Source organism: Hippoglossus stenolepis, chromosome 13 (assembly GCF_022539355.2).
Source record: "Hippoglossus stenolepis isolate QCI-W04-F060 chromosome 13, HSTE1.2, whole genome shotgun sequence".
NCBI lineage: Eukaryota > Metazoa > Chordata > Actinopteri > Pleuronectiformes > Pleuronectidae > Hippoglossus > Hippoglossus stenolepis.
In genome coordinates, this window is record NC_061495.1 from 22,382,602 (window position 1) to 22,409,457 (window position 26,856).

The following is a 26,856-nucleotide window of genomic DNA, read 5'->3' on the forward strand; positions in this document are numbered from 1 at the left end:
TTTCTCTGGTCCATCAGAATAAACTGCTGCTTATACAGATTTCACTCACAAAGAAGGTTATTTTTATTTTACAGGTACTTTGGTCCCTGGGAGTTTATTTGGACTGAATTAGTGAAGACAAAAAAAATGACTTCAAAGCACCAAAGCACTGAAATTAAACAATTATTGAACTTGTCTGTTTTCAGGAGAAGCTCTCCTCATATTATGTGTTACAGTTAACAAATTAGACATGATCATGCCTGATTAAGATAATTAAATATCTATAAAGTTGCCTTTTGACTATAACCTTTTTTATATCTCTGATATAAATCAAGATAGATGTCAAGAGAGGGTTACATGTACCAACACCAACATATATATATAGATATATATCTATATATATATGTTGGTGCAGTAGCAGCTGTTGACCGGTGGGGGCGCGGTGACGCAGCAGCTCACGGAAACGTGGACACCAATAGACGATCTTTTGCTGTGACGTGTCACTCTGATATTTCGGCTTCTGTCTGCGATGTAAGAAACTGTCGCTGCTCGATAAACCAACATGTCAGCGTCACCGCGGGAGATGACGAAGCTGTGAATATTTGTTATTCCACCGGTATCAACCCTGTGTTTTATAACTGACACCGGTGCAGCGGAAACACCGGGGGAAACACCGGGGCACAGTGTTTGTGTTGTCTGGGTCGCTGTTGCGAAGCTAATGCTAACCGGAGCCTCAGGTAACTGCTAGCTAAACTAACAGCAGCTGTAAGAATGGCGCAACTGTGGTCAGAGAACAGACTGCTTTAAAAGTCAAGTCTCGTCTTGAGCTAATGTTTTTATTTTTAAATGATTACAACCGGGCTGTTTGCTAAAGTTAGCCGGTTAGCCAGAGCTAAGCTAAGCGGCGTGTCTCACACACGTGAGAACTCACCTCTGCTGAGACTGACAGCAGCGACAACACATTAAAATCACCAATATATTATATTTACTTTAGTGACACAGGTGAACTAACTCATGTACTCTTAACTGTTCAGTGTATTTCACGTTTGTAACCGCGCTAAAATTATGTTGTTAACTCTTTTAGTGTGACGTTTTTGATTGTTGTCTTTATGTAAAATTCATAGATGGTCGAACACATTTTTATTTAAATGTGACATTATTTCTTATATTTACAAACAATAACATTGTTTCCTATTGGGGTTATTTTGATCCTAATGATAATTTGAAAATGTTTTTTTTAAATAGTTTTTTAAAAACAGTTCACTATTTTGTATCGATATATAAGTGTATATATTTAGAGACAGATTTTGTTCCTGAGCAGCAGAGAATTACCAACACTGAGGCCCAACAGAAAAACATTTTCCAAATCACAACGCACAAGTATTATATCAGTATGTATTGGACTTTTTGTTATGTTACTATTGAGTCTAAAATTCAGTAACCTGAGACCTGTTAATTTGAGGTAGAGGTCAGTAACTTGAATTTTAGGCCTGAAAAGGTCTTTGAAAACTACAAACGTGGAATTGATAAGAGATCTTCTACAAACGCTCAGTCAGAATTGATCTCAGTTCACTCAGCTTGTCTGTGGTAAAGTTTACATAGTCTTAAATAATCTGTGTGAAACCTGCAGAAATCCTCACATTGTTTCATGGCCCAGCACAAGGATCCTCTCAAATTCACTGTGATTGTCTTCTTGTGTAGTTTCCACAGAGACAGCTGACAGTTCAAGCAACTGAGGAGGATGATGGGAGCACTCAATGGACTCTGCTATCTACCCTCAGGCCAGGAACCTTGATGTGAGAGTCACATTTCATCCCTGAGGGTAGTTAAGAAGAAACAACTTCTGGCTTATAAACTAATGACACCAAGACTACTTGACATAGCCTCGGCCTTATGTCAAACTCTGAGTGTGACTGTCAGAGTGGGAGCCACTTTTCCTCAGGATAAAAAATACTACCTTATGTGCCTGCCTGTCAGAGCCGCACGAGTAGGCTCATAACACTGCTTTGGAGTCCGGCTGAGCTGCCGTCACTGCATCGGTGGTGGCAGTTATGTGTGCTGTTGGTCAGGATTTGTCGAGAACTTGTAGTCCATCTACAGCAACCAACAGAAAATGTACAACTCCATTCAGCTGGAGCTGACACCTGAGAAGTGACTCACTGAAGAACCAGTCACTGAGTGAGGAGCAACCAGGAGGGCTCCTCCACCTCAAGCTCATTTAGTATCAACTTGACTGTTATTTCCCACCCAGGACCCCAACCCAGAAACTCAGCCCTTCAGAAATAACCACGTCTTTGTTGGGGCGGTGCCATGCCCACCAATCAGTCCTCCCCCTGGGGTGGGGGAAAGATACGATCTTGCTCTAATGCAGACAGTTCCACCACTACAGCCGTTGTCAGTACACATGCCAAGACAGTTGTGGCCACTAAGGTGCCTTTTGGTCAGACCTCTCTAGAGCTCTTCAGACGAAAAGACCAAGCCAAACCTTCATTTTCTCATGTTGCCTCTTCTGCATCCCCTCTGAGACAGACAACAGTTGCCCCCTCTGAGAACGGGGACAGATATAAAACCAACACCCAGAGCCAATTCACCGCTGTGCCACATGGGTCTCCAACCCTGCCACAACTACGTAATGGGATACAGATTCCAAGCCAGGTACTGGCAGCAGGACAGAAGCAGGTTGGCAGTAGCCTCACAGGGACCAATGCTTCCTCCTCCATCTATAAGCAAGAATGGCAGGTTGGATTTAACGGTCAGCTGTCGGGTGCTATACAGAAATGTACATCGCTCCAAACCTCTCCGCATGAAAATGGCGTATCGATGAGCCAACATCAGGCTGCATCCAGTGATGCACCGCTGGGATCTGAGCCACTTTTGTCTGTTTGCCATCAAGACCTGTTCATAAAAGGAAAGTCCATCCTGCAAACAAACAAGTCCATGGTGAGAATTGATGTTTCATAGCAGTGAGCCTTTAAAAACGATACCTCACTCCACTAAGTCTGATCTTTAATATTCAGGAGATACGGTGCTTGTTGTGATCGTAAGAATTTTAAAAAGGCTTAGTTTAGGTTTGAGGTTAATTTGTAGCACCTGCTGAACGTTAAGAATTATATTGGACACCTGCATCTGGGCAACCCATAGAATGTGATGGAGGCTGTATATGATGGCCTGTATGTAACAGAAAATGCCAAACGAGGTAAGTAATAATCTGCAGTTCATCATTCAATCAAGTTTTAATGGAATTAAAGAAAATAAACCAAGGCACTTTTTCTATAGCCAAGATTAACAATGAACCTAGTAACGGCCCACTGGCCTTCATCAGTTTATATGGCCTGTGTGTCACAGATATATTTTTCATTAGCCACACGATCAAAATTTGTAAAAACAAAATGTATCACCCCTGCACCGTAAATCTTTATCAAGTTTGTTTATATTATGTGTTTACTGTCAGATGATACATCATGTCATGAATTTAAAAGTTTTATACAATATATATATTCATTAATTCATTATTTTCTTTAGATCTGTTGTTTGTAACTAAGTATTACAATATTTTATGGAACTCAACTGAAGAGTATTTAGCTCCAGTAAGATCAAAAGAGGACAACAATTCAGTCAATAAATTACAATTAAAATCAGATTTTTTTTGTCACCTTGTTGAAGCGGATACTTTCATTTTAATATCAGTATCTTAACACTTGTAATATCAAGTGTAATATCTGACATCTCCTGGTTTTGTCTCCCCAGCTTGAGGCTGCAGACTGTTCCTCTTCACCATCAACGCCTCCTCTATGCCTTGCTCTTTGTGAACATCAGGGGGCAACATTGGGAAACGATGCCTCCAGCCTTGATAAAACAACATTGGAAATAAGAAGCACAAGAGAAATGACGACAGGAAGATGCCATTCTGCAAAACTGCCAACAAAACCCAGTCCGACACAAAACAGTTGCACAATAATAACTGACTCAAACAATCAATTGCATGTAAGCGATGGTCCTCCTGCAGGAGGACCATCAGCAACAACAAGCAGTAAGCCCCAATCTTTTGCATCACTAGACGTAAATAAACAGCCCCCAGAAAGCCAATATGCAGCAGGAAGCTCCCTGACCTCATGCATAGGACACGGCCCTCCTGAGATCAGAACCTCTCCAAACGGCCTCATGCCAACTGTGCTCAGTGCCAGTGTCAGTGCCACGCAGGAGCAGCCGCCCACGCTGCCGCACGTCACCCCAGGTAATCAGAATGATTCGGTTGTTAAAACTTTTGGATGATAGATTAGTAGATTGTCTGGTCATTTGATCTACATCTTTAGAGCCAAGAATGTGGAAAAAATTATGGAACAACATAAATGTCCGAAACAAAATGTTATCTCTGCGATACGTGCACATCTCACTATAGCTTTGTAAGAATGGTCCTATGTTCTCTATTTATATATTTTAGTATTGGCTACATCACAATGGGGGAAAGGTGTGTGATTGTTAAGGTGCAAAAAATATGGACTTTAACAAAGCACGGAGAAAGCTTTTTTTTCTTTCCTAAAAAAACATGAAATATTGTCAGAATATCAGAAATAATAGACATAATTTAATTCATTAAAGCATGACACCAGAAATGGTCAGAAACTGAGAATGTGTTGCTGCTCCTTCTCTCGTAGCTGTGGCCTCCCCTCCTGCAGGAACCTTGGTTGGTTCTGTGACCACTCAGATCTCAGCGATCCATCTAACGAAGCAGGGACAGCCTGTCTCCATGTCATCTTCCTCTCCCTCCCCTTCTACCTCCTCGCCCTCGCCAACAGAGGAGTGTGTAGTAGGAGAAACTCACCTATCAGGGTGAGAAACGGCTGATTCCCTCTCAATCAATCAGTGCAGTTCATTTATTGACCCTTTACATTCTCAATCTGAAGATTTCACCTTCTGTTAATTGTTTCCAGAGCGGCGGAGTGTGTTATGCAGGTGGATGGAGTTGAGGAGGAGCTGCCTGATGAGCTGGAAAATGCCTGTAGTGACGACGGTAAGGAAACACAGTATAACTCTTCATTGTAGTACAGCTTATTCAGCCGGTAATCAATACAGTTTAAAACAATGTTTTTTAATTTTGTTCCTATCATCAGATGATTCAGACTGTTCGTCCATCACTGGCTCTTCTTCTACGGCATCCATTGGCCTCCTTTCTAGGTGAGACACACTGTGTAACCACACACACACCTGCACAACTAAATCATTTCTGTTCAAACTTTTGGCAGGTTTTTTTTCGTCTCACAGAGCAAAAAGCTTTCTTTTTACTCTTTCTAAATTCACCAAAATGATAAGATCACACTACACGTCTTTCAAAGTTGTTGGTAAGATTGACTTTATTGTCTTCATGGGGAAATCTGCTTTGGGCACTGTCCAGCCTGCAAATAATCACTGTGAAGTTCACATTACACGACTTGCTGTCTTGTGAGTCTTGCTGTCATGAGTTTATGCTACAAGACTGACTTGTGATGGGGTCACACACTACATCAGGGGTCCCCAACTGGCGGACTCCGGTCCAAATACAGACCGCGAGAGGTTTCCACCCGGACCCCAACTCTTCTTCACTCAAAAATTCAAAACAACAAAAAAAAAACATCAGCGGCCTAGTTTGACATTTAAGAGACTTTTAATCAGGCATATTGACACCAGCCCAGGGGGGGGCGTCCTATGGGTTGCTATCATACACTGTGTAGGTTGCTAGGTAGAGAGAAGCACGCAGATGGAGACACTCGTATGTAAGCGAAATCAGGAAAGTTGACGTTGAAACCTGAGTCTTCCGAGAAGAGTGGACAGAAAAGTATGCTTTTATTCTTCCTGCAGTGAGCTCAACGAGACCGGTGTGTCTCATTTGCTCAGAGTCTGCTGCGGTTGTCAAAAGTGGCAATTTAAAACGCCATTACGAAACTAAACACAGACACTTTGAAGACTCTTACCCGCAGCAGTCCGAGGTAAGGACGCGGAAACTAAATGAGCTCAAAGTCCAGTATGAGCGATCTAAGCGGGTCCTCTCATTCCCTCTTCAATTTTTCATATTGGCAAAGACAAACAGAGATACACATGTCAGTAAAAGGCTCTTATCAGTATTTATCAGTCAGCCAATAACCCCAAAAAGTTCTCTGACTGGTAAAATGTTGGGGCCCTACAAATATCCTACTTTCAAAATAAGTTTATGAGGTAATGATGCAAGTTTGGCTCAAGCCTTCATGTGGTTTCATCATGGCCATAAAAAAAACAAAATACACAGTTCATTTTCTTCCTTTTCTAACGTACACACCTGAAAATGTCTTTTCCTCACATCGCCCATCATCGTAGCCTGCTTTCTAATTGATCTCCAAAAATATCCATCGGTCAGAGAATCTTTGTGTCTCTCTGCCTTTATCTCTCAGTGCATTGTTAAAAATGTCCTGAAAGCAGCAGAGCGTGGTGGAAAGGTCCGCAGCATTGTGTGTCACATTGTTCTCCACTGTGATGGCCTCAACAGTAGAACTCCCCACCAAAGACTCGGAGCCGATTCTCTGCTAAAACAGCCTGGATAGGGAGCGCTATTCACTCTGGTTCTTTTTGTTGTTGTTTGTTTTTTAACCCCAACCTGCTGATTTGTTTATGTGTTCATTTACATACACCACCACCCCCCAACCTTTTCTGTAAGCCACAGCTCCTGCATAGTTATAGTATAGAGAGAAGTTGGCCTGGTCTGGCTGTAATGCCTTTATGTACCTGTCAGTGGTGGAAGGATTTTACTTACAAGATCTGGAAGACGAGATTATCATCCCCCATCATCATCTCTTTTTTCCTTCCTTCCTTTCTTTATGACTGTCATGTGAGTGTTTTTATTAATTCGTTTTTTTAATTGAGTGTTATTTTCACGTGACTTTAAAAATATTGTGTTAAAAGAATGCAGAATGCAAGCATTATTCATTTTGTTATATAAACAGAAAATTATTATTTTTGATAATAGTAGATATTTTTTGAAGAATGTGATTATCATGATCTGATTATTCCTGTATGAATGTATGTATACTCCCTTTTTTTGTCTTTCAGTATCGAGGAGCCAATGTCATCGGACGCGGAGGATGTTCGAGAAGAGCGACCAGCGCTGGTTCCCAGTCTGTTCCCCCTCATCCCTTCAACACTTTACTTCAGCACCGCCAGTGAGAAAGGTCAGGACACTGTTGTTTTCAGTTGTATAAAACATAGGAGGCAAAGTTAAGCTGAGCTCAAACAGTCATTTAAACACCTGTCAAGGGACCAATAAAAACTCTGTCAGCTACATATTTGATATATATGTCTTCGGAAGTGCTTTTAAGGTGTGATTATGACACTTTATATTTTTAGTCATTTGTTTTTATTTGAGAAGACAGTCAGAGAATCTTTTTGTGATCCTCACACCTTCCAGAATGATGGAATATCTGTTATCAGAGCTGTTATTTAGCAAAAATCTTAAAATATCATCCAACTGATTTGGATTTTTGGGAGCCGAAACTGATATTGGGCAGTAAAAAATGTCTGATATTTATTTATTATGTCAATGATTCCTAAAATGTCATCAAACCCTTATGACAAAGAATGCTAATTTAATAATAATTTTACAGTTTAACCATAACATTTATTATAAATATCTTGTTAAAAAGGATACACAAATGAAAACAAATATATATATATAAAGTTAGTTTATCATATTTTACAGCATTTTATTTTATGTCAATTTGATTGTTTTTTAAATGTACTAAATAATTTTACTGTTGCATATTTCCAGTATGTGTTAAAATGCATCAAAGTGTGTGAATATGTGTCATATCTTCAGCCTGTGAGTTTTATTTGTAGAAAGATATGGCAATAAAATAGTTACAACTTTGTGTTGTGTGCTCTGCAGTGGAACTGCTGCCTGCGGAACAAAGACGACTGTTAAAATGGAAGATGAGCACCGTCACTCCGAATGTGGTCAGACATACCATCGCCAGGTCGCACTTCAAAGTCACAAAGAGTAAGTTGGTGTGTGTGTGAGAGTGAGAGTGACAGTTGCTGCACATATTTCAGAATCCATCATACAGAGAGCGACCATGATCAAAATATAAATATATGCCAGATGTGTCGATTCAATCATTACGATTAGATTGAGAACTTTGGACGGCAGACAAAAACATAGCAACCATTTTAAAACTCAAACTTTGCAGTGCGGATTTAGAGTAAGAGGAAGCTGTGATGTGATGATTGTCTGTTGTTCATGTAGAAAGCCATGACTGGCTGGGCTGCTGGGGACACCACATGAAGTCTCCTGGTTTCAAGGCCCTTGGAGAACACCAGAAGGTGAGAAACTGTGAATCTGATCCAAGCTTGTGTCTCTAGGAAGCCTCAACTTAAAGAAAGGTGAAATTATCTAATTATCTTTTTGATCTTCGTAACACATGTTTTTTGTTCGTGTCCTAGTTGAACCACTTCCCAGGAACCTTTCAGATTGGCAGGAAGGACCGACTGTGGAGGAACCTCTCCAAGATGAAGGCTCGATTTGGGAAACAGGAGTTCAGCTTTTTCCCCCGCACCTTCATTCTTCCTCAGGACATCAAACAGCTCCGCAAGGCCTGGGAGGATGGAGTCTCCCGGCAGAAATGGATCATCAAACCTGTATGTTCTTCCAGTAAATCTTCATTTTGCTGGTTTACTCTTAGCTATAATAAGCTAGTTTTGACCATGATGCTTAAAATATCTTGAATTTTAAGCCAATATATGTAGTTTATCTTTTGATTATATTGTTTCTAATAGCCTGCATCAGCCAGAGGAATAGGTATCCAGGTCATCCACAAATGGAGCCAGATGCCACGTAAGAGACCACTACTAGTTCAGAAGTAAGTAGTCCAGATGTGAGCACCACGGGTTTGGAACAGAGACCCTTTCCCAGGACCTGACGCCACATTCCTCATCACTCATTTGGGTTGAAACTTCATAATGTAGTTGTGTTTTTGCAGATACCTTCACAAGCCCTACCTCATCAGTGGCAACAAGTTTGACCTGAGGATCTACGTCTACGTGACATCCTACGACCCGCTCAGGATTTACATCTTCACCGACGGGCTGGTTCGATTCGCCAGCTGCAAGTCAGTTTTCCCCACAGCCACCACAAAGACAAGTCAATGTAAAGGATCTGAGCTGAGGTAACACCTCTGTCCTCTTTCCTGTTGTAGGTATTCGTCTTCCATGAAGACTCTGAGTAACAAGTTCATGCACCTGACCAACTACAGTGTCAACAAGAAAAACTCTGAATACCAGACGAACAGCGATGACAAGGCCTGCCAGGGACACAAATGGTAACAGAGAGGTGTTTATGTTTGAGGTTACATGCACACAACTACATTACAGTTTTAAAACTAACCATTGCTTCTACATTCACGCCTGCTGTCCACTCTGGAGTTTTTGAGCGCTGAAAATGCAGGTCAAGTTTTATACGTTTTTCTAACACTTCCTGTTCCACCTCGTCGTCGCTCCAAGAAAATAAATCCCTGCTCTTATTTTGAACCATTGTTTATCTTTCGTAGTTTTATTTTGTAACTTGAGCAACCAACTGCAGCCAAGCCACTTCCTGTTTCCCCCACATGACCAGTGTACGAAAATGTGAATGTTTTTAGTTGTGTTAGCATGGACATTATTTCTGATAAGGAGCTAAATTGGCTGTGTAGACTAAGATCATTTTAAATTAACAACGCTGCTTTAAAATGAAGATGTGGACGTAGCCTGAATAAAAGGGAGCGTAAAGGTAGGGAAAGGGTTTATTGGAAGAAGTGAAAGTAGGGAACGAGTGAGGATTTAGGACACAGTCTGACTGAATAATAAACAACACTTGGTATGAGAAGTGTTTGAAGGGAGGAATTTATTTATTATATTGCATTCTGTTAATTTGGGTCTTTCCAAAGAGTTTAAATAAACCAACAATTATAATTCTACCTGAAAATATCTTTGGGCAGAGAAGCCGTTTTGTAAAAGTGAAACTCCAACCCGCTCCACATCTTGGTGACTAACACACTGTAGTGTTTTCTTTCTCTGCTCATAGATTCACTCTTAACAAATCCTGTTTTTGTGTTTTCAGGGCTTTGAAGGCCTTGTGGCAGTTTCTCGGCTCTAAGGGAGTCAACACCACTTCGATTTGGGAGAAGATTAAAGACATCGTGATCAAAACCATCATCGCGTAAGTTTCACTCATTTAGTCATCAAATGCTGGAAGTTATCGAGCAGATTTAAAATGATTTAAATGTTTAAAAACCTGTAACTACCACCATCATTGAGATCATTTGGATTTAGGAATCAACAGGTTTTGGATCTTTTAAGTTTATTGTCTTTTTTTTATTCCTCCTTGCCGGCGACGGCCATTGGCATTATGTTTTCGGTGTGTGTGTGTGTCCATCCACATGTGCATTGTTTTGTTTGCTTAGCTTTAAGACCTAATTAAATTATTGGCAGAGGTATGTGCTCTACCCAGTGATATTCTAGTTCACAAGTTAGTTTTTATGCTGCAGTAAAAAAAATTCCTGGTTCAAACGTGAAGTGAGCTACAGCTGATCCTCCACTCCCTCCTATTTGAAACTTTAGGGAAACATGAAATTAGCTCAGTTTTGCATTTTGCATGAAATGAAGTGACGACTGACTGGAGACGGGGAAACGATGAAATAATAATGATGATGAAATGAGCCCTCCCTCTTCTGTGGGTTGGTTTTTCAGGTCAGAACCGTACGTCAACAGCCTGCTGAAGATGCACGTTAAGACGTCGTACAGCTGCCACGAGCTGTTTGGCTTCGACATCATGCTGGACGAGAACCTCAAACCCTGGATCCTTGAAGTTAACATATCACCCAGGTAATATGCACGCACGCACACACACACAAAATCACATGCAGGTTTTCAAACCAGATCTTTTAACTGTCGTCATGTTTCTGGTCCAGCCTCCACTCCAACACAGCACTGGATGTTGCCATCAAAGGTCAGATGATCAGAGATCTCCTGAACCTGGCCGGCTTTCATGTTCCACAAAAAGATGTGGGTGCTCCCTGCAGCTCCGCCTCTAGCTCCACCAGCAGGTAGGGTGGAGGTACTACTTCTCAGAAGCTTAGGTAGGGTTCACACCTACATTGTTCGACTGAATGGAAACTAAGCAGTGATAGTTTAGGAACAACTAGTGCAATTCAATGTAGAGCCTCAGAAATGACCTTATTGTTTAACTAACCCTCCTCTGTGTGTGTGTGTGTGTGTGTGTGTGTGTGCGTGTGCGTGTGCGCGTTTGAAGTCTGTGTGGAGGGTCGAGGGAGAGGACCAAACCAGACCTGTCCACTGATGAGAAGGTTAAACGGGCATATTACCTCACACAGCGCTACGCCGACCAGGTAAGCAAATACAAATGAAAGTGAATTTACATTAAGACAATATATGTTAAATCACAGGTAAAAAAAAGTAATTGCATTTAATTTATTTCAAAACTTTTAATGAGTTAGAAATTGCAACAATAGCAGCTCTGTGCTCAGGTTTCCTCTCGTCTCTGTCAGGACTTCCTCTCCACGGTGTTGGATGTCTTGACTCCAGAGGACGTTCGCGTGCTGACAGAGAGTGAAGACGAGCTGAACCGCCGGGGAGAGTTCGAGCGAGTTTTCCCAAAACCGTCATCGTCCCGCTACCTCCGCTTCTTCGAGTCTCCGAGATACCTCAACATCCTGCTGGATCAGTGGGAACGGAAATACTGGAGCAACAGGACAAAAGGTACGTGTCTCTCCTCACTTTGCTTTAAAGACGGAATAACACACAGAGGAGGAGGAGAAATGCTAAAACTGTGTAAAGTTTTTAATTCTCTGTTGTGTGTCCAGGGATCAGTCTGCTGCAGACTCTCTGTCAGAAAGGAGTCCATCTGGGAACCACCGACCCTGCTCATATAGTAAGTAACTGTGGGAAGATTGAATTAATCTGAATAAATGGTGATATTTTTATAATCAGAAAGTTGTTGGCTTGATTTAAAATGTTTAATAAATCTGTTTGTGTAGTGGTCCAAGTGTAGCTACATCTCCAGCATTGAACCTCACAGACCAGACCTCGTCAGCCCATCCAGATCCAGGTACAGTAACACAATAGAACAACAATATACAACACAGTATAGACCGATTCTCTAAAGTTTCCTCCCGTCCTGTTCTCCAGGGTTGTGGTGAGCCATCATCACCGCTTACATCATGATGACAATGATGACGCTTCGGACAGGGAAGTCACTTGCGTCTCCAGTCTTCCTGTTTCGCCCAGTCCTGGATCCAGTGTCACCAGCAGTGCCTGCACGAGCCCTCAGCCCAGTCCCACCCAGAGCCTGCTGCCACACCAGTTCGCCTCGCTCTGACCATCCGGTTTGCCAACATGACGCTCAGGGTCGTATTTAGCCTCATCCTTTTCCTCAGCACCCTTTTAATTCACGTCTAATAGCTCTTAAAACTGTCTCTCTAGATGAGAAATGTACTTAGAAGTTTGAAGCCCAGTCTTAACAAACACTAGAAGGGAGTGAATTTTGGTTTTGAACAGAATTGAAGTGAAGCGTTACTGAACCAGATACTAATATGATTTTGGGCAAGAAGCAGCTTTTTGAAGTATTTTAGTGCTTAAGTCATGAGTGTTGCAGCTTATCCATTCTAGTCTTAAAATACTGAAACATCAGTGAAAATAAAACACCTACAGAACGACACCAGTGTTTTTTTTGTTTTTTTTAGCCTTATAAGTTTAAATGATGTATATGCCCATCAAACTCCAGAATTCTTCCAAACCTCTGAGCAGCTTCAGTTAATTTCTTTGCAGTATAAAATCACCCAGCAGAAACTTGCAGGTGACACGTGGTCGTCCATCATGGTCACATTTACAATAAAACATGTTGATTCAGTACAAACGTTCAAAAGGAGTCAGCAGCGTTACCGTTGCAATGAGAGCGCAGTTAGAACCCTACGCAGTCAACACAACGCCATCTTGCAAGGCCATTTAAAATCGACAAATAAGTTCTGCTGTTTTGTGACCGAGAATGAAATAACTCCTTATAGTATTTTAATCCATCATGCAGTATGTAAGGATAAGTCTTAAAACTCTGGGATGTTTTACTGAAACCTGACGGTAATTCTCCCGCAGCAGGAGATTCATGTCCCCCTCATACCTAGAGTCTTGTGCCATTTTCAGTATGAACATCTGCTAAGGTAGAAATCTCCAGATCCCCTGCTCCTGCACACGTTAGTCCTCATTGGCCTTCGGTACGAAACCTAAACTGTGAATTACTCCTGCTGGGCTTCCTTCCAACTTGGCTAGAGCCTTATGGAATACAGGTTTTTCGGGGATGATTTCGATACTGAGGGAGTAAAAAATCGTAGATACTGATATATCGACCGATGTATATTAAAAAAGAATTGGCAATAATTCCTTAAGATGTTACTATCAAACCCTGATGACGCAGTATTAGCCGAGCTTCACACATCCACCATTAAAAGTCAACACTTGTAGGCCACTATGGGTAGATAGGTATGTTTGTGCATAATCTTAATAAATATATCACTTTTTGTCTTATTTGGAAGTTTCTAAAACAAAGGTTAAATAAGGTCAAACATAAAAATATTGGTATTGGAGTATTGGTCCCTATTTCAATTTTGAGAAAGGTCAAATTTTACGACTTTATTCTCATATTACGATTTAATAATTTTTTCCTTCAACATTGCACTAATGCTCCTGTGTACTTATCTTATTCAGCTGCTCTGAAATGAGGCTCATAGGCTCCTGAGGACTGAACTGAGCTGCTTTCAGATGTGCACTGAACTCCAGACATTTTCCAGAGGGGCTGATTGTAAGAAAGCAAACGACCGAGTCAGTTGCTCCAGACCATTTCCAGAACCTTACCTGCCAGCTCCCTCGGAAAATGTCCAAGTGAGTCCATGAATACAGCAGGAAAATGCCCGGAAAAATTACAGCGAGCAAGTTGACGATATTTTCCTGTGAACGTTCAATCTCCTGCTGTGTTCTTCATATGTGAAAGATAAACTCTAAAAAATGTCCGGACCTAATGTCCTGGACATTTTCCGAGGTCATGTCTGAAAGCAGCTTTAGTTATTGAATGAAGAAGCATGTTCTGTCGGGGAAAACTTCATATTAGTATTAATGTTTGAATCTGCTGCGACACATTTATCAGATTCCACTTGACAGCAGCGCCACCATCAGGTTTGTTGGCTGCTTTACAGAATGAATTTATATATATATATATATATATATTACACATCACTGCATTTGAAGGTGTTTTTAACATAAAAGAAATGTTCTGTGAGATGATAATATTTTTACTAACTTGACAATTGTAAAGTTTCTATGTGAAAAGGCTGTATGAGTTGCTCAGGATGACTATTTCAAAATAAAAGTCATTTGAGGTGCAAGTAAGAATCTTTATCTGGGTTATTCTTTTCCATAGTTGTTAAAAAAAGATGAATTTGTTCATCAGTTTTTGATCAATTATGCATTCTCCTCTCTGGATCTGAGAGCATGTTAAAAAAATGGCTGGTGTTTAAAAATAAGTTCATTAGAAAGAAAAGAGGCTTTATTTACATCAGCAGTTCCAGAAACACATTTTTAAAGAGCAACTTTATTTTTCGGACTAATGTGTCTAAGCAGTTGCCATCTCATACCTGGAGTCTTGTATTTGTTTTTTAATTAATGCAACACTGTCACTTTTATAGAACAACGGCGCCCTCTGCAGGAACATGTGGTGATTACTTCATCGCTCGGACACAGAGCCCAACAGAATTAGTTTTCAAATAGAGAAAAAACAAAGTCTATCAATCTGTTTATCAAGCTCTGACTGTATCGTCCCACTCACTAAACTGAATGGTGGATATTTCCCATGATCCCCAGCTTCCTGAACCAGAAGAGCTGCCGCTGTAACAAATCCATCAAACTGTAGAATTCTTAATATTTTAAATGTTTCCTGCTGAATATTGGAGATAAACTCTGGTTTTTAATAACTTCTGAGTCTTTTTAACTGATCTACAGTTCAGCTCTACTTTTTAACTTGCATTGTGTTGCTTTAATCTTTTGCTTGTCTGAGATGCTCAGCTCACAACAATACAACACTAATGGTATTTTACTATATTATTTTAGTTTATTTCTATTATATCAAAGCTATATAATATATATAAAGTAAACATGCACACACTCTGCTGTGGAGAGAATTGTTGAGGAGTAAAGACCTTGTTAAACTGAATGTGTGTCAGGACTGTAAATAGTTGTAAACTATTAATATCTGAGCTCTTCTCTGTGACCAGCAGTGACAGGCCCGGTTGAATAACTGCATTTATTATTAGAAAGGTTCTGTATAATGGAAGGAAGTCCGAATTATAATTGTGGACTGGATTCAGGGAACTTCTAATATCTGGTTTGATTTGTATTAACACAAATCTCGTTTAAAGCAGCAGATCTCTACACCAACAAATCAAAATGAACTCCTGGGATTTTCTCTGCTCAGTTATAATTCAAATCTTTTGGATCGTTGATTTGTATTCCTGCTCCTCTTTGACATGACAGATGATCTGTTGGGAGTTACAGGAAATAAAAGCGTGTTTGAAGTTACACCTGATTTTCAAAGGTTATTTTTAAGACGTTTTTAAAATGTGCCTGATCACTATTTTCCTGACTTTTAAGGCTGCATGTAAACTCAGCTCTGTGAGAAGGAGGCGATACTCGTCTGATGCAGTTCAGTGTGTCTATAAATAGTTTGACCCAATGAAACTGGAACGTCTCCCACAGAAGCAACGGCAAACCCTTAAAGCTGCACTTCTCTCATTTTTACAGTGGGTTATCTTCTGCCAAGTTTCCAGAAACAGGAGGAATGATAATATTTCTCTGCTCCTGCTGCATGAATTTTGCTGATACATGAAGATATGAAGATGTGTTTACACTTCCTCCAACTATCTGAGAATGCAGCCAAAATATCCCCGTAACATTACCATCTTGAACTTAGGATTTGGAGTCTGCACAGGGGGAAGGAACTGTTGAGGACTCGCCGATACAACCTCTCAACCAATCAGGAGTCAGTCCCAGCTGTCAATCATGACCTGTTTTTATAGCATCAAATAACAAATTAAAACCAAATTTATCAGAGACATGAACACTTGAACATACTTCAGTGTTGAAATCTGTTTAACATGACAAAACCATCTTGAGATAATTTTATTTGAGAATTTGAGTTTGTCCCAAGTCCTATTTGCAAAGATGGAGGAGGCGGGGTTTATAACATCTACCGCCACGATCAAGACGCTTCGGCTGCACAGGAGGAGCTGTCATGTCGTAGATCTAGATGTATATATTTATTCATTCACAGTCTATTATTTGCCACAACACTGGTGGATTATTTGTCATTGTTACAGTTTATGTTACAAACAAACAAATTATTGGAAAGTAAAATTTGTTCAATATTACACCTTTGACAGAGCAAGTCACAAAGATTATAAAACAAACACAAAGTATTTGCACACATTAAAAAAAGGTCTTCGGGTATTAAGAGAAAAACAGCTGTGTTTTGTCCTGTTTGTGTCATTGGGATAATATGTCTGTTATGTATATTTACTGCCTTAGTTGTTTACCAGCTGTTATACAGTGACCTGAGGTGCAAATTATTCTATTTACTTTTCACGATTTTCTACCAAAATCAACAAACCTGATCATTGTTTTCAGTTTTAGTTATTGGACTTATTTATGATTTTATAAGTAGTTTGTCACATCCTAGCCCATCATGCATAAATTACATGACCACTGTGTCCCATTCCTGTGAAAACGATATCTCAAGAAAAACCTCAAGGGAATTTTTTTATATTTGGCACAAATGTTTACTTGGACTAAAGAATGAACTGGTAAGAGGAAATTAGTCGTCAAAGGTCAGTGTGAGCTCACCGAACATGTCAAGATTTCTTGTGCTAAATAGAATGTAACTCAATAAAGTTCACACCTCCACCAAGGCCCAACAGTTCCCTCACAAAACCACATTTAATTTCACTAGATCTAGATTTCTATTTGGACCCGCACCAATTCCAAACCATCAGATTTGTTTTTGAATCTGAGAAATCAAATACACATCTGTCCAAAGATCAGTCTACAGACAAACAACTGGAAATGATGAAGTAATGACAAATCATCCAAAAGGGCAAAGGTCAACTTTTATGTTACATCATAATTCTCTGCAAGAAAACCCTCTTTGGACATTATTTGACACCAGAACTCAGGAAGTGAAGAGGAGACCCTGTTTCCTGCAACTTGACTAGTTGGAGGTAAATCCAGTCTTATTTTAATCATCAGTGTCGTGTCTGGGCTTCGTTCATCTTTCTCAGCCCCTTTAATAATGATCCGGCTCTGTTTAGTTCACTGTTCTTCATCTTTTTCTCCTGCTCTCTGTGTTTTCTAAATGTTGCTGCCTCCTGATGTTCTCACCGTGGATGATAAAGATTCCTGTCACCACACTAACATTTACATGTAGGGTCTGTGTGTGTTCCTCCTCCCTTCTTGCTCTCTCTCTACATGTTCCCCCTCCCTCTCTCCCTCTCTCTCTCTCTCTCTCTCTGTGTGAGTGCCACAGGCCTCTCACCCCTTTGGTCCAGATTTAGACGTCAGTCTTTCCCAGACATCCAGACCCAGCTGTCCGAAGCTGCCTGCTGCTGCTCCCACTCCCTTGTCTCCTCGTTTTGTGTCCGATTCTTCCTTCTTCCGTTCCTCCCCTCCTCTGTCCTTCTTCACCATGTGTGGACTCTTTCATCACCTCTTTATCTGACATGGTGGCAGATCTCCACAGATGTTTCAGGGCGACCGTGTGTCGGAGTCTCGCAGTCTTTTGTTTTCATGCCCTTGTTTTTACCTGTCGGTCTGGTTCCACAGAGGCAGACGGCCTGTTCCTCTTCCCCAGCCATGGAGCCTCTTCCTGAGGTAAAGCTCTCGGCCGACTCCCCCTACTCTTTGTTTGTTCTGTGTGTGTGTGTGTGTGTGTGTGTGTGTGTTTGTGTGTGTGCTGGTGTGTGTTTGACTTTGTAACTGAGAAGCTGCAAAGAGAAAAACACGAGTCTGTTTTTACATTGCTATTCTTAACACTTGTTTTTATTACCTGAAGCAAACCCTTGTGCATCATCTGTTATTATTTACCTTTTTTGAAGTGAAGCACATTCACAGCCTGGGTTTTTGTTTACGTGGATAAATTCCAGATAAAGTCTGGACTGTGAGAACAACCTAATCCCAACAGCACTGGGCCCAGAACGTTAACTGATGCTGAATAATACAAAATAACGCATCCTAAATACTGTAATGTGATAAAATAGGTTTTATCACTGATAAATATTATCAATATAATGGAATATTATCGAAACATTTTCTGTTGGTGTGAGATACTAGAAACAAGTAAAACAAAAGAGAAACACCTTGACTGAAATTAAGGTAAACAGATAAGCTGCATGATGCTTCATTAAGATCTTCATGTTGCATTCATGAAAATGAGGTCATGAATAAAATATTATAAATACAATATCATATATTCACCAACTTGACTTTATAAGTATTTTATATACATAATCTCTGTGTAAAAGCAATGTGAAGTCAAATTAGAAGTTACATTTGTTATTATTGGCAGTGAAATCCACCAAATGTTGCATAGAAGAAACTGAGAAACAATAGAAGCTGCAGCTCCAGATGAAGATAAGTGTCAGAGCAGTTCTCCTGCTGCTTCTTCTACTGAAGCTGTTAGAAAATGAAAAGAAAACACTTATTATTATAACGCATCACGTAGCATAATGAGAATATTGACACTGAGTGAACATCTTAAAATATGTATGTTAAAATGCAAACAACTGAACTATCTTTTTATGATATGGCAGAAAGTGACATTAGCTCAAAGATCATTGAATGACTATGTTTGAAATAAAAACAAATATTAAAATACTGTTAATGGTGCCTTTGACTAATTAACACATAAAATACTGCATCATAAATAATCTATCATTCCCCATAAAAATAGGAGATGATTTCTTCTTCAGTGTTTGAACCTGACTTCATTGACGTATTGTCTTTTATCAGCTTTGGGCCAATGTTATGTTATAGCTTGCATGACCTCAGCAAGATTTAAATTAACGTTGTGATCCACATAGATGTGCTCACCTCATTTACCCGGGGCTCTGTGAGGTTGTGAAGCCAGCTGAGGTCAAGTTAACGTACAGAACGTACAGTGTGAACATCTTAATCACCACTTTAAACCTTCCAGCAGCAGGTTCAGACGATGTGAGGCCAACAGACACTTCACACAGTTACTTCTAAAGACCTGTTCCAAATACATTGGATAAGGGTGTTCCTTCTGTCTGTCCTGCATGATGAAGAACTGAAATGATCTCGCGATCAAATTCTAAATGAAAAGCATTGCGGGAGCCATGGAGGATTGTTCTTGCTGTAAGTTTGTTAAATCGTAATATTAAATCGGTAAACTTCAGATTTATTCCCTCATCCAGGTTCCGTTATTTCAGATGTACGAGGATGAGGAGGAAGATGTTTCCGCACTGAAGAGCAGAGGTAAAGAAGATCAGTTTGTGTCAATCTAAACTTCTGTTCGTCTACAACCTCACATACAAACGAATTCCAACCTAACTGAGTTAATGTGAAAACCATGTGATGCAAATATCAAATACAAACCCCCAACATTTATCCAGATTGTAAAAAAATATATAAACTTATTTTTGGTTTTAACAGTTCATGTGTGTAATTGTTTATCTATAGGTGGCTGTACGTATACTGGGGCGCCCCCTGCAGACACAGACCCTGACACATTCATATACATGAACTTCATGAAGAGTCACTGCTGCTACGACGCCATCCCTACCAGCTCCAAACTGGTTATCTTTGACACAACGCTACAGGTATGATAATATTATCATAATCATAATCATAATATAATCATAATCATAATAATCATAATCATAATTCCTCATTTTTGGCAATTTTGCATTGTAAGATTTGAAGATCCTCTTTTTCCTCAGGTGAAGAAGGCTTTCTTTGCTCTGGTGGCTAATGGTGTGAGGGCAGCGCCTCTGTGGGACGACAAGCTTAAGTGTTTTGTGGGTGAGCCCCAATTCATCTGTCCACGTCTCTGCCTTTGTTGCATAAACACACATCAGCAGCAGCGTTGCCAGATGGGAAATATTGAAGTTTCGTACCAGACATCGACATCGCCTACAAATCTAGCTACACGGAAAAAACATGCAGAAGGAAAGAAACTGAGTTCACCTCAGTGGGAAAGTTCAAGCTGCACCTTTGATTCAAAGACATGACCTGATTTAAGATGTGTTAAAAACAAATGCATGGTCCATATTCAGGTTCATCATCACACCAAGCGTGTTAACCAAGCATTATTTTAGTATACTGATTATTTTAACTCCTAATATTGTCCATCACATACAGAAGGACATGTTTCCCTCAGTAATGCACATTAGTAAAATACAAACAATCATTACTAATTTTATAATGATCACATCCAATCTGAAAAAGAATGAGTTTGAATTATAAACAGCTGGAGACTGACGCTTGGATCTCTTCTACTGAAGCTCAGGTCTGAAGGTTCAGGTTTCTTCACTGTAGTTTCATATGATGCCAGTTTGTGTGCTAACACTCGGAGGAAAGCAGGTCAGCGACATGACATATGTGTTGCATCACCTCGCTGGCTCCGAAGAGCTGATCATCATGACACCAGGTCTGTGGGTGTCAGTTTTCTGCTTGTAATCAAAATAGCTGCAGCCTTTAACGTGCAAACCAAGTTCATGTTCACGCATGGTTGATTTTCAACCTAAAGTCATATTAATGTTTCAAACCACTTACTGAGGTCACTCACTGCTGCAGCGCTGCACACAAACTACAAAAAAATACAGCGATGAAACGTTCTGTTACAGTAAGATTTTCCACTGAATATTAGAAATGGATTCCCTTTCAACATGATTTAAAAAACTTCTCAAACTTATTTTTAAAATCTTTCTTTTAAATAATTTCATTTCTTTTCTTTTCTTATCATGTAACATAATTTGTTCATTTTTTAGATTTGTTTTGACATTGTTTTAATATGTTCTGTTTTAAGGCTTGAGCTGCATTTTATGTTTATTTGATTATTGTTATTACTGAGATTAAATATTAAAATAGATGGAGAGATGGTGATATAATCACAAGTGGGCGGCAGAAAAAAGTCTGGTGATAAATCCATTTTTATTTTTGCATCGTGTGTGTGTGTGCGCGTGTGCGTGTGCGCGTGCGCGTGTGCGTGTGCGTGTGCGTGTGCGTGCAGGGATGCTGACCATCACCGACTTCATCAACATTCTTCATCGATACTACAAGTCTCCTCTGGTGAGCTGTTGTGTCTGTTGTTTTGTTGACATGACGCACATCACAGTGAAGTCACATGTCAGGTTAACCAGTATAATCTTAATGAAAATAAAATAAAATTCACACATCACACCTGAGGAGCGTCACTGTTGGATCTGAGAAGTTTGTTGTGTCTGCAGGTTCAGATCTATGAGCTGGAGGAACACAAGATAGAGACATGGAGAGGTCTGTAAAACAACCATCTCCTCATATAGCACCAAAAGTCTTATTATATAATCATCTGTATTTATTTGAACTTGTGTCTTCTTCTCTTTGCAGAGACCTATCTGCAGTACTCCATTAACAGACTGATCAGCATTACTCCTGAATCAAGGTGAATAGAGCCCCTTGCAATGATGTATTGTCCTTCCTTTATTATTTTATTCTGTTATAATATTTCTCCTTATCATTATTTTATCTAGTTTTGCTACAAATTCTGGGATTAAGATACAAATCCACTCAGGTTTAACTTTTGTATTTATTATTGTGCAATGCTCATTGTCTGTCTGTGCAATTCTGTTGACATTGTATATAGTATTGTTATTCTTTTAATATATATATTTCCTCCTGTTAATATTTACTTATACCTGTATTCCTTTTTTTCTCATGTTTTCTATTTTAATTAAATATTTTCTTATTGTACTGGATCATATTGTATCACATCGTATTGTATCATATCATATTGTATCATATCGTTTCGTGTATCGTATGCAAGAGAAGCAGTTTTTGATGTTCTGTTTTTTAAATCTTTTTTTCTTCTAAAATCCTCGTCGTCTGCTCAGTCTGTTCGATGCCATCTACTCTTTGTTGAAGAATAGGATCCACCGCCTGCCGGTCATCGACCCGGCATCAGGAAACGTCCTTCACATCCTCACTCACAAACGCATCCTCAAGTTCCTCCACATCTTTGTGAGTTAGGACTTGATTGTGCAACTCAACACTTTGTGAATATTTATTTACTCCAGGCTAGAAAAGGATCTTTTTGATTTAACTCAAACCACCATACATGTTTTTAACCCTCGCGCAGGGATCCATGATTCCCAAACCCAGGTTTCTTCAGAAGCAGATCAGTGAAGTGGCAATTGGAACTTTCAAAGAAATTGCGACGGTGCAGGAATCGGCCTCCGTGTACGATGCCCTGACGATTTTCGTAGAGAGACGAGTGTCGGCTCTGCCTGTTGTCAATGAGCAAGGTAGACCCAACGTCACGCTCATATTTAACAGTTTATTTCACACTTAACTATTAGAATCACAGTTTAGTAAATTGAGTTTCAGTTATTTCTTTACATGAAGATTACAACACAGTGTCTAAAGGTCAAACTAACTTCACTTTCAAGGTGGTGAAATTTGTGACTACCAGAATATTTTCTTTTAAAGGCTGAATATCTTGTAGTTTACATGACATAAGTTGACATCTGTCTATGTTTATATTTAATTTGTATCTGTGGTTTCTCTCTAGGTAAAGTGGTGGCGCTGTACTCCAGGTTTGACGTCATTGTAAGTCACTTAAAAATGTTACTATAACATCAATGCACAAATAAATCCTGTGACTTGTTTTTTTAATGTTGTTTTGGCCTAAATACTTCAAAGGGTTTATTCTTCACACTTAGAAATAGGCAAGAAACAGTCAACCAAAGGTATTATTGATAATAAAATAATAATAAACAGAAACTTGTACTGATGAGCTACAATCCAGACAATTTATAGTTAGTTAGTTAGTTAGTTCGTTAGTTCGTTCGTTCGTTCGTTTGTTAGATTGTTAGATCGTTAGCTTGTTTGTTAGTTAGTTAATTTGTTCTAGTTGCTGACATAGCTAGCAAGTCATAAATAGAGCATCTGTAGACTGGTCCAACTTAGAGACTAAATTAAAGATGGCTGTCAACACTTAATGATGGATTGTGGTTAAATTTAACCTTTTAGGTTGGGTTTTGTTACTAAAATCAAAATGTTCAGCTGAAACCAACTGCTGCTGGTGAAATAACTGTAGTTTTCTGTTTATTTCTATCATTTAGAATCTCGCAGCCCAGAAAAACTACAACAACCTGAACATGACGATGCGGGAGGCTGTCGCCTCCAGAGCCTGCTGCATGGAGGGAGTCCTCAAGTGTTACCCTTATGAAACACTGGAGACCATCATCGACCGCATTGCAAAGGCCGAGGTAATACACACACATACACAACTGCCTTAATTAAATGTAAGCTTGGACACTGTAACTCTCCTAAATGAAATCATGTTTGACTTGTTAGCTTGGTCCACATCTACTAACATGGAGGAGGCAGGGTTTATGATTAGACTACAGCCTCTCGTGAATCCTGTGTTTTTTTGTTTACAGGTGCATCGTTTAGTGTTGGTCGACAGTGACGATGTGGTGAGAGGGATTGTTTCTTTATCGGACCTCCTACAATCCCTGGTCCTCACTCCTGCAGGTATTGATGCTCTGTACTCCTAACTCCAACCCCTCCATCCATCCGTTGCTCTGTCTCTCAGTCCCTCTGTTCACCCAGCTCTCTGCCCGACCTACGCTCCTGCCTCCTACTGTGAACGCAATGGTCTCCCACCTGCCAAACTCTTCTTCATCCAGTTTTTCATTCTCCTGAAGACTGAGGGTCTTTCTTCTCTACCAGTGAAGGTTTCTGGTGTCAAAGCTCCAGCCTCTGCCTGTTTCCTCCTGATCCTTTGAGCTTTTTATATTCCTTATCCAAGAACCTCGTCCTGCTCCTCCAAGATCAACCTCCTTTGACATCTTCAAACCCTCTGAACAACTAGCCTATTACTATTATCAAACAAAGCACCTCCCCCAAGACCTCATTTGGAATGGTGCACTCTTGCCTACGCCCTTGCTCCTCCTTTAAAAGTCTCTTCTGAAGCATCAAACGGAATAATTCATGTTCCCCAAGCCTGCTTTGATATGTTCTACACAATCAACAAAGATCTTCTCTAAAACCCTTCAGATCTGGATGGTTCCTTTGTGCTTATAATGCCCCATCTTCCACACAAACTTCAAAAATCTACCATACCAAAATCCTATCATCCTACCGAACATCCGACCTTCATCTGAAGTTCCCACCAATCAGCTTTTCACCTCATCCTCTCCGTTCTCAGACGTCTCCGACACTTTCCCCCAAACTTCAATCCGTCCGGCAGCATCTTCATACTGCAGCGCCTTTTCAGAAACCAACAAGCTTTTATCCAACACAACTCAGGTAGGAAACCCAACAAACTGCTGGTTGCCTGTCTGAGTTTGCATCTTTATTTTTCCTTCTAAGCCTCAAGGTCTTCTGCTGTGAAGGGGAACTGGTACCTATGCAACCTTTATCAATATAACATGTAATGATATAATCTAAGACCTACAACAGGCTCCACTGACCCCAATAAGACAACAAATGTCTTATGATACAGTTTGCTGGTTCCATTACATCGTGTGGTTCTCATTCCAGTGTGGTACCATTCCCAACCGTCTCTGGTTCGAGAGTGTGTTGACATCTAGGGACAATTATTCACTACCTGAGCATCACATTAATGAAATGAGTGGAGACTAAATGTCTTGACTCATCACTAATGTGAGGGTGAAGGAAAATACGTTTTGAAAACATGAAAACCACTTCATCGCTCGGAGACGGAACAGAATTAATCTGCACGTGTGGCTACAGAGGGCGCTGTTGCTCAGTAAGAATTACATGGTGTTGCTTTAAATAATACTAAACCAGGCTGTGATAGTTTATTACCTAATGATAAAAACTTGCTGACATGTTGGGCTGAAGACCTCACCAACCAATCCTGCATCATCTTTCATAACGTCTGTCAGCGTTTAATGACGCTGCGTCTACATCATATCAGAAATACTCTAAATGCAAGAAGCATTGATCACAGAGCTGATAAGTGGGATTTGCAATTTCAACATTTTCTGCTTGGTTTAATAACTTTCCCAGTTGGTAAAATAGCTAATCACAGAAAACCTTATATGAAACAAAGACAAGCTGTCAATAACAGATTTTTTTGTCCAACAGTGTAAATGCTTTAATCCACCGAGTGTTTCCTGATATGATGTGAACATGGTTTTGAGTTTCAGCTTTGATATAAGTGTTAGATTGTGCACTTCACTGCTTTTGGGCTGTCTACAAATAAACACTGAACACATTCTAGATATTTTGTTGTGAATGTGTATAAAATGTAAATCATCGTTAATTTCCTCATTTCATCTTTTACAGATATTAACAGTCTGAGAGTTCGTCCCTTTGACCCTGAAGAAAACCAGGTAGAGACGATTTGTGTAAAACCAGAGAACAAGGAGGCGCAGGAGGATGGTGACAGAGAAGTCACTGGTTTCAGTCCGAGTCTAGAGGAAGAACATTGGAAGGAAAAGTGAAAGCAGAAACACTTACACTCTCCTCAATGAGCTCAGTAATGTGCCCTTTAATGCAACACTTTATTCCCTGGTGGAAAAGAAATGGAGCTGGGTTTGTCTGCAAAACTAAACAAACTTAGAAACCGAACTGGACTAAAAAGTCTAATTTAAAGTCATTTTGGAAGCTGCGTTACTTGGAGATTGATTTGCTGATATGATAAAAAAAAAGAATGATCGTAATGATTTTTTTTCTTAACTTTGTGGTCTTAGAGTAGTAGTCTAATAGTTGGAAACTTCATATATAAAAACTTGGAATCATGGAATTTCTGATGAGATTTTTGTAAATGCACTTATGCTCCGATCACTGTGAAAACAATAAATGTTTTGCTTTGTCTTCAGTCATTTTATGAGTGCGCAAAATATATGTAACTGCAAAAACACAAAATGTTGCTTTGCTTTAAGGCGATTTAGTTTTGATACGGTAAAGACAAACTTTAGAAGTGATGCAGTAATGTCAGTCAGATGAAGGATAAATACATAATACTACTACTACTTATTATTAATTATAACTAATATTAATATAATATATAATTAAAAATAATAAAACAATAATTTATAGCATTTTTTTTTTCATATGGAAAAAAGAGTAGAAATTAACATCTGACACCTATGAAGATTTTGGAAGATGGCAGCATATATATCAAACAATACTGAGCCCATACATTGATTAATGGATACTAAGGTTAAATAATGGATACTAAGGTTAAATACAGTTCAATGTCAGTAGTACAAATGTTTAACTATAACTTTTAACTGTAATGACTTTTTTGCTGTAGTCCCTATTATTAGTTTTAAAAATGTAAATACAATTTAAGTTCTTTCACGGACCAGTCTAATTTGTGGGATGATTTCAGGATTCTAGTTGTGAATGTGACGACAGAATTAATGAGTGTAGTTTTAACAATACAGCAAAGGTCAGGGGTCATTGTCTTTTGAAAACAGCTTGATGACTGAGGATTTAAATATCATCGTATTGATTGAATTAGCATTTAATTTGGTCAGCGATGACGTCATACATATTATAATTTGAATCTGCATCTACATGAAGTCCTCTTTGTCG

The 26,856-nt window shown here is 39.6% G+C and overlaps 2 protein-coding genes across 5 annotated transcripts; both read left to right on the plus strand.

The window, feature by feature from the left end:
• The first annotated feature begins 465 nt into the window (after positions 1-465).
• On the plus strand, positions 466-12,688 carry ttll4 (tubulin tyrosine ligase-like family, member 4). Of its 3 annotated transcripts, XM_035174818.2 has the most exons (21): positions 466-716; positions 1,681-2,919; positions 3,727-4,213; positions 4,635-4,809; positions 4,911-4,990; positions 5,091-5,154; positions 7,036-7,154; positions 7,868-7,978; positions 8,225-8,301; positions 8,422-8,616; positions 8,755-8,837; positions 8,958-9,086; positions 9,174-9,296; positions 10,073-10,171; positions 10,702-10,836; positions 10,923-11,057; positions 11,264-11,360; positions 11,520-11,730; positions 11,835-11,902; positions 12,009-12,079; positions 12,160-12,688. In XM_035174818.2, the coding sequence occupies exons 2-21, from the start codon at positions 2,290-2,292 to the stop codon at positions 12,347-12,349; spliced, it is 3,279 nt and encodes a 1,092-aa protein (XP_035030709.1). In that variant the 5' UTR covers positions 466-716; positions 1,681-2,289; the 3' UTR covers positions 12,350-12,688. The 3 variants fall into 3 exon arrangements, with proteins under 3 accessions (XP_035030709.1, XP_035030710.1, XP_047198603.1); XM_035174819.2 differs by lacking the exons at positions 466-716; positions 1,681-2,919 and adding an exon at positions 2,981-3,175; XM_047342647.1 differs by lacking the exons at positions 466-716; positions 1,681-2,919; positions 3,727-4,213; ... (1 more) ...; positions 4,911-4,990; positions 5,091-5,154 and adding an exon at positions 5,217-6,814.
• Positions 12,689-17,601: 4,913 nt separating this feature from the next.
• On the plus strand, positions 17,602-26,129 carry prkag3b (protein kinase, AMP-activated, gamma 3b non-catalytic subunit). 2 transcript variants are annotated; one of them, XM_035173853.2, is made up of 13 exons: positions 17,602-17,934; positions 19,497-19,557; positions 19,762-19,901; positions 20,022-20,103; positions 21,314-21,372; positions 21,531-21,576; positions 21,670-21,724; positions 22,173-22,299; positions 22,418-22,583; positions 22,850-22,887; positions 23,403-23,549; positions 23,724-23,817; positions 25,600-26,129. In XM_035173853.2, the coding sequence occupies exons 1-13, from the start codon at positions 17,851-17,853 to the stop codon at positions 25,755-25,757; spliced, it is 1,257 nt and encodes a 418-aa protein (XP_035029744.1). In that variant the 5' UTR covers positions 17,602-17,850; the 3' UTR covers positions 25,758-26,129. The 2 variants fall into 2 exon arrangements, 1 of the variants encoding a protein (XP_035029744.1); XR_004698118.2 differs by having other exon boundaries at positions 17,603-17,934; positions 23,724-24,594; positions 25,600-25,662.
• Positions 26,130-26,856: the final 727 nt, after the last annotated feature.

Bases quoted from the DNA above. Each gene is read 5' to 3' on its own strand.
- ttll4 (XM_035174818.2), top strand. From the start codon at position 2,290: ATGCCCACCAATCAGTCCTCCCCCTGGGGTGGGGGAAAGATACGATCT. The intron at 10,172-10,701 runs GTAAGTTTCACT...TTGGTTTTTCAG, and splicing joins GTGATCAAAACCATCATCGC to GTCAGAACCGTACGTCAACA. The intron at 10,837-10,922 runs GTAATATGCACG...TTTCTGGTCCAG, and splicing joins GAAGTTAACATATCACCCAG to CCTCCACTCCAACACAGCAC.
- prkag3b (XM_035173853.2), top strand. From the start codon at position 17,851: ATGCCCTTGTTTTTACCTGTCGGTCTGGTTCCACAGAGGCAGACGGCC. The intron at 21,373-21,530 runs GTGAGCTGTTGT...TTGTGTCTGCAG, and splicing joins GATACTACAAGTCTCCTCTG to GTTCAGATCTATGAGCTGGA. The intron at 22,888-23,402 runs GTAAGTCACTTA...TCTATCATTTAG, and splicing joins ACTCCAGGTTTGACGTCATT to AATCTCGCAGCCCAGAAAAA.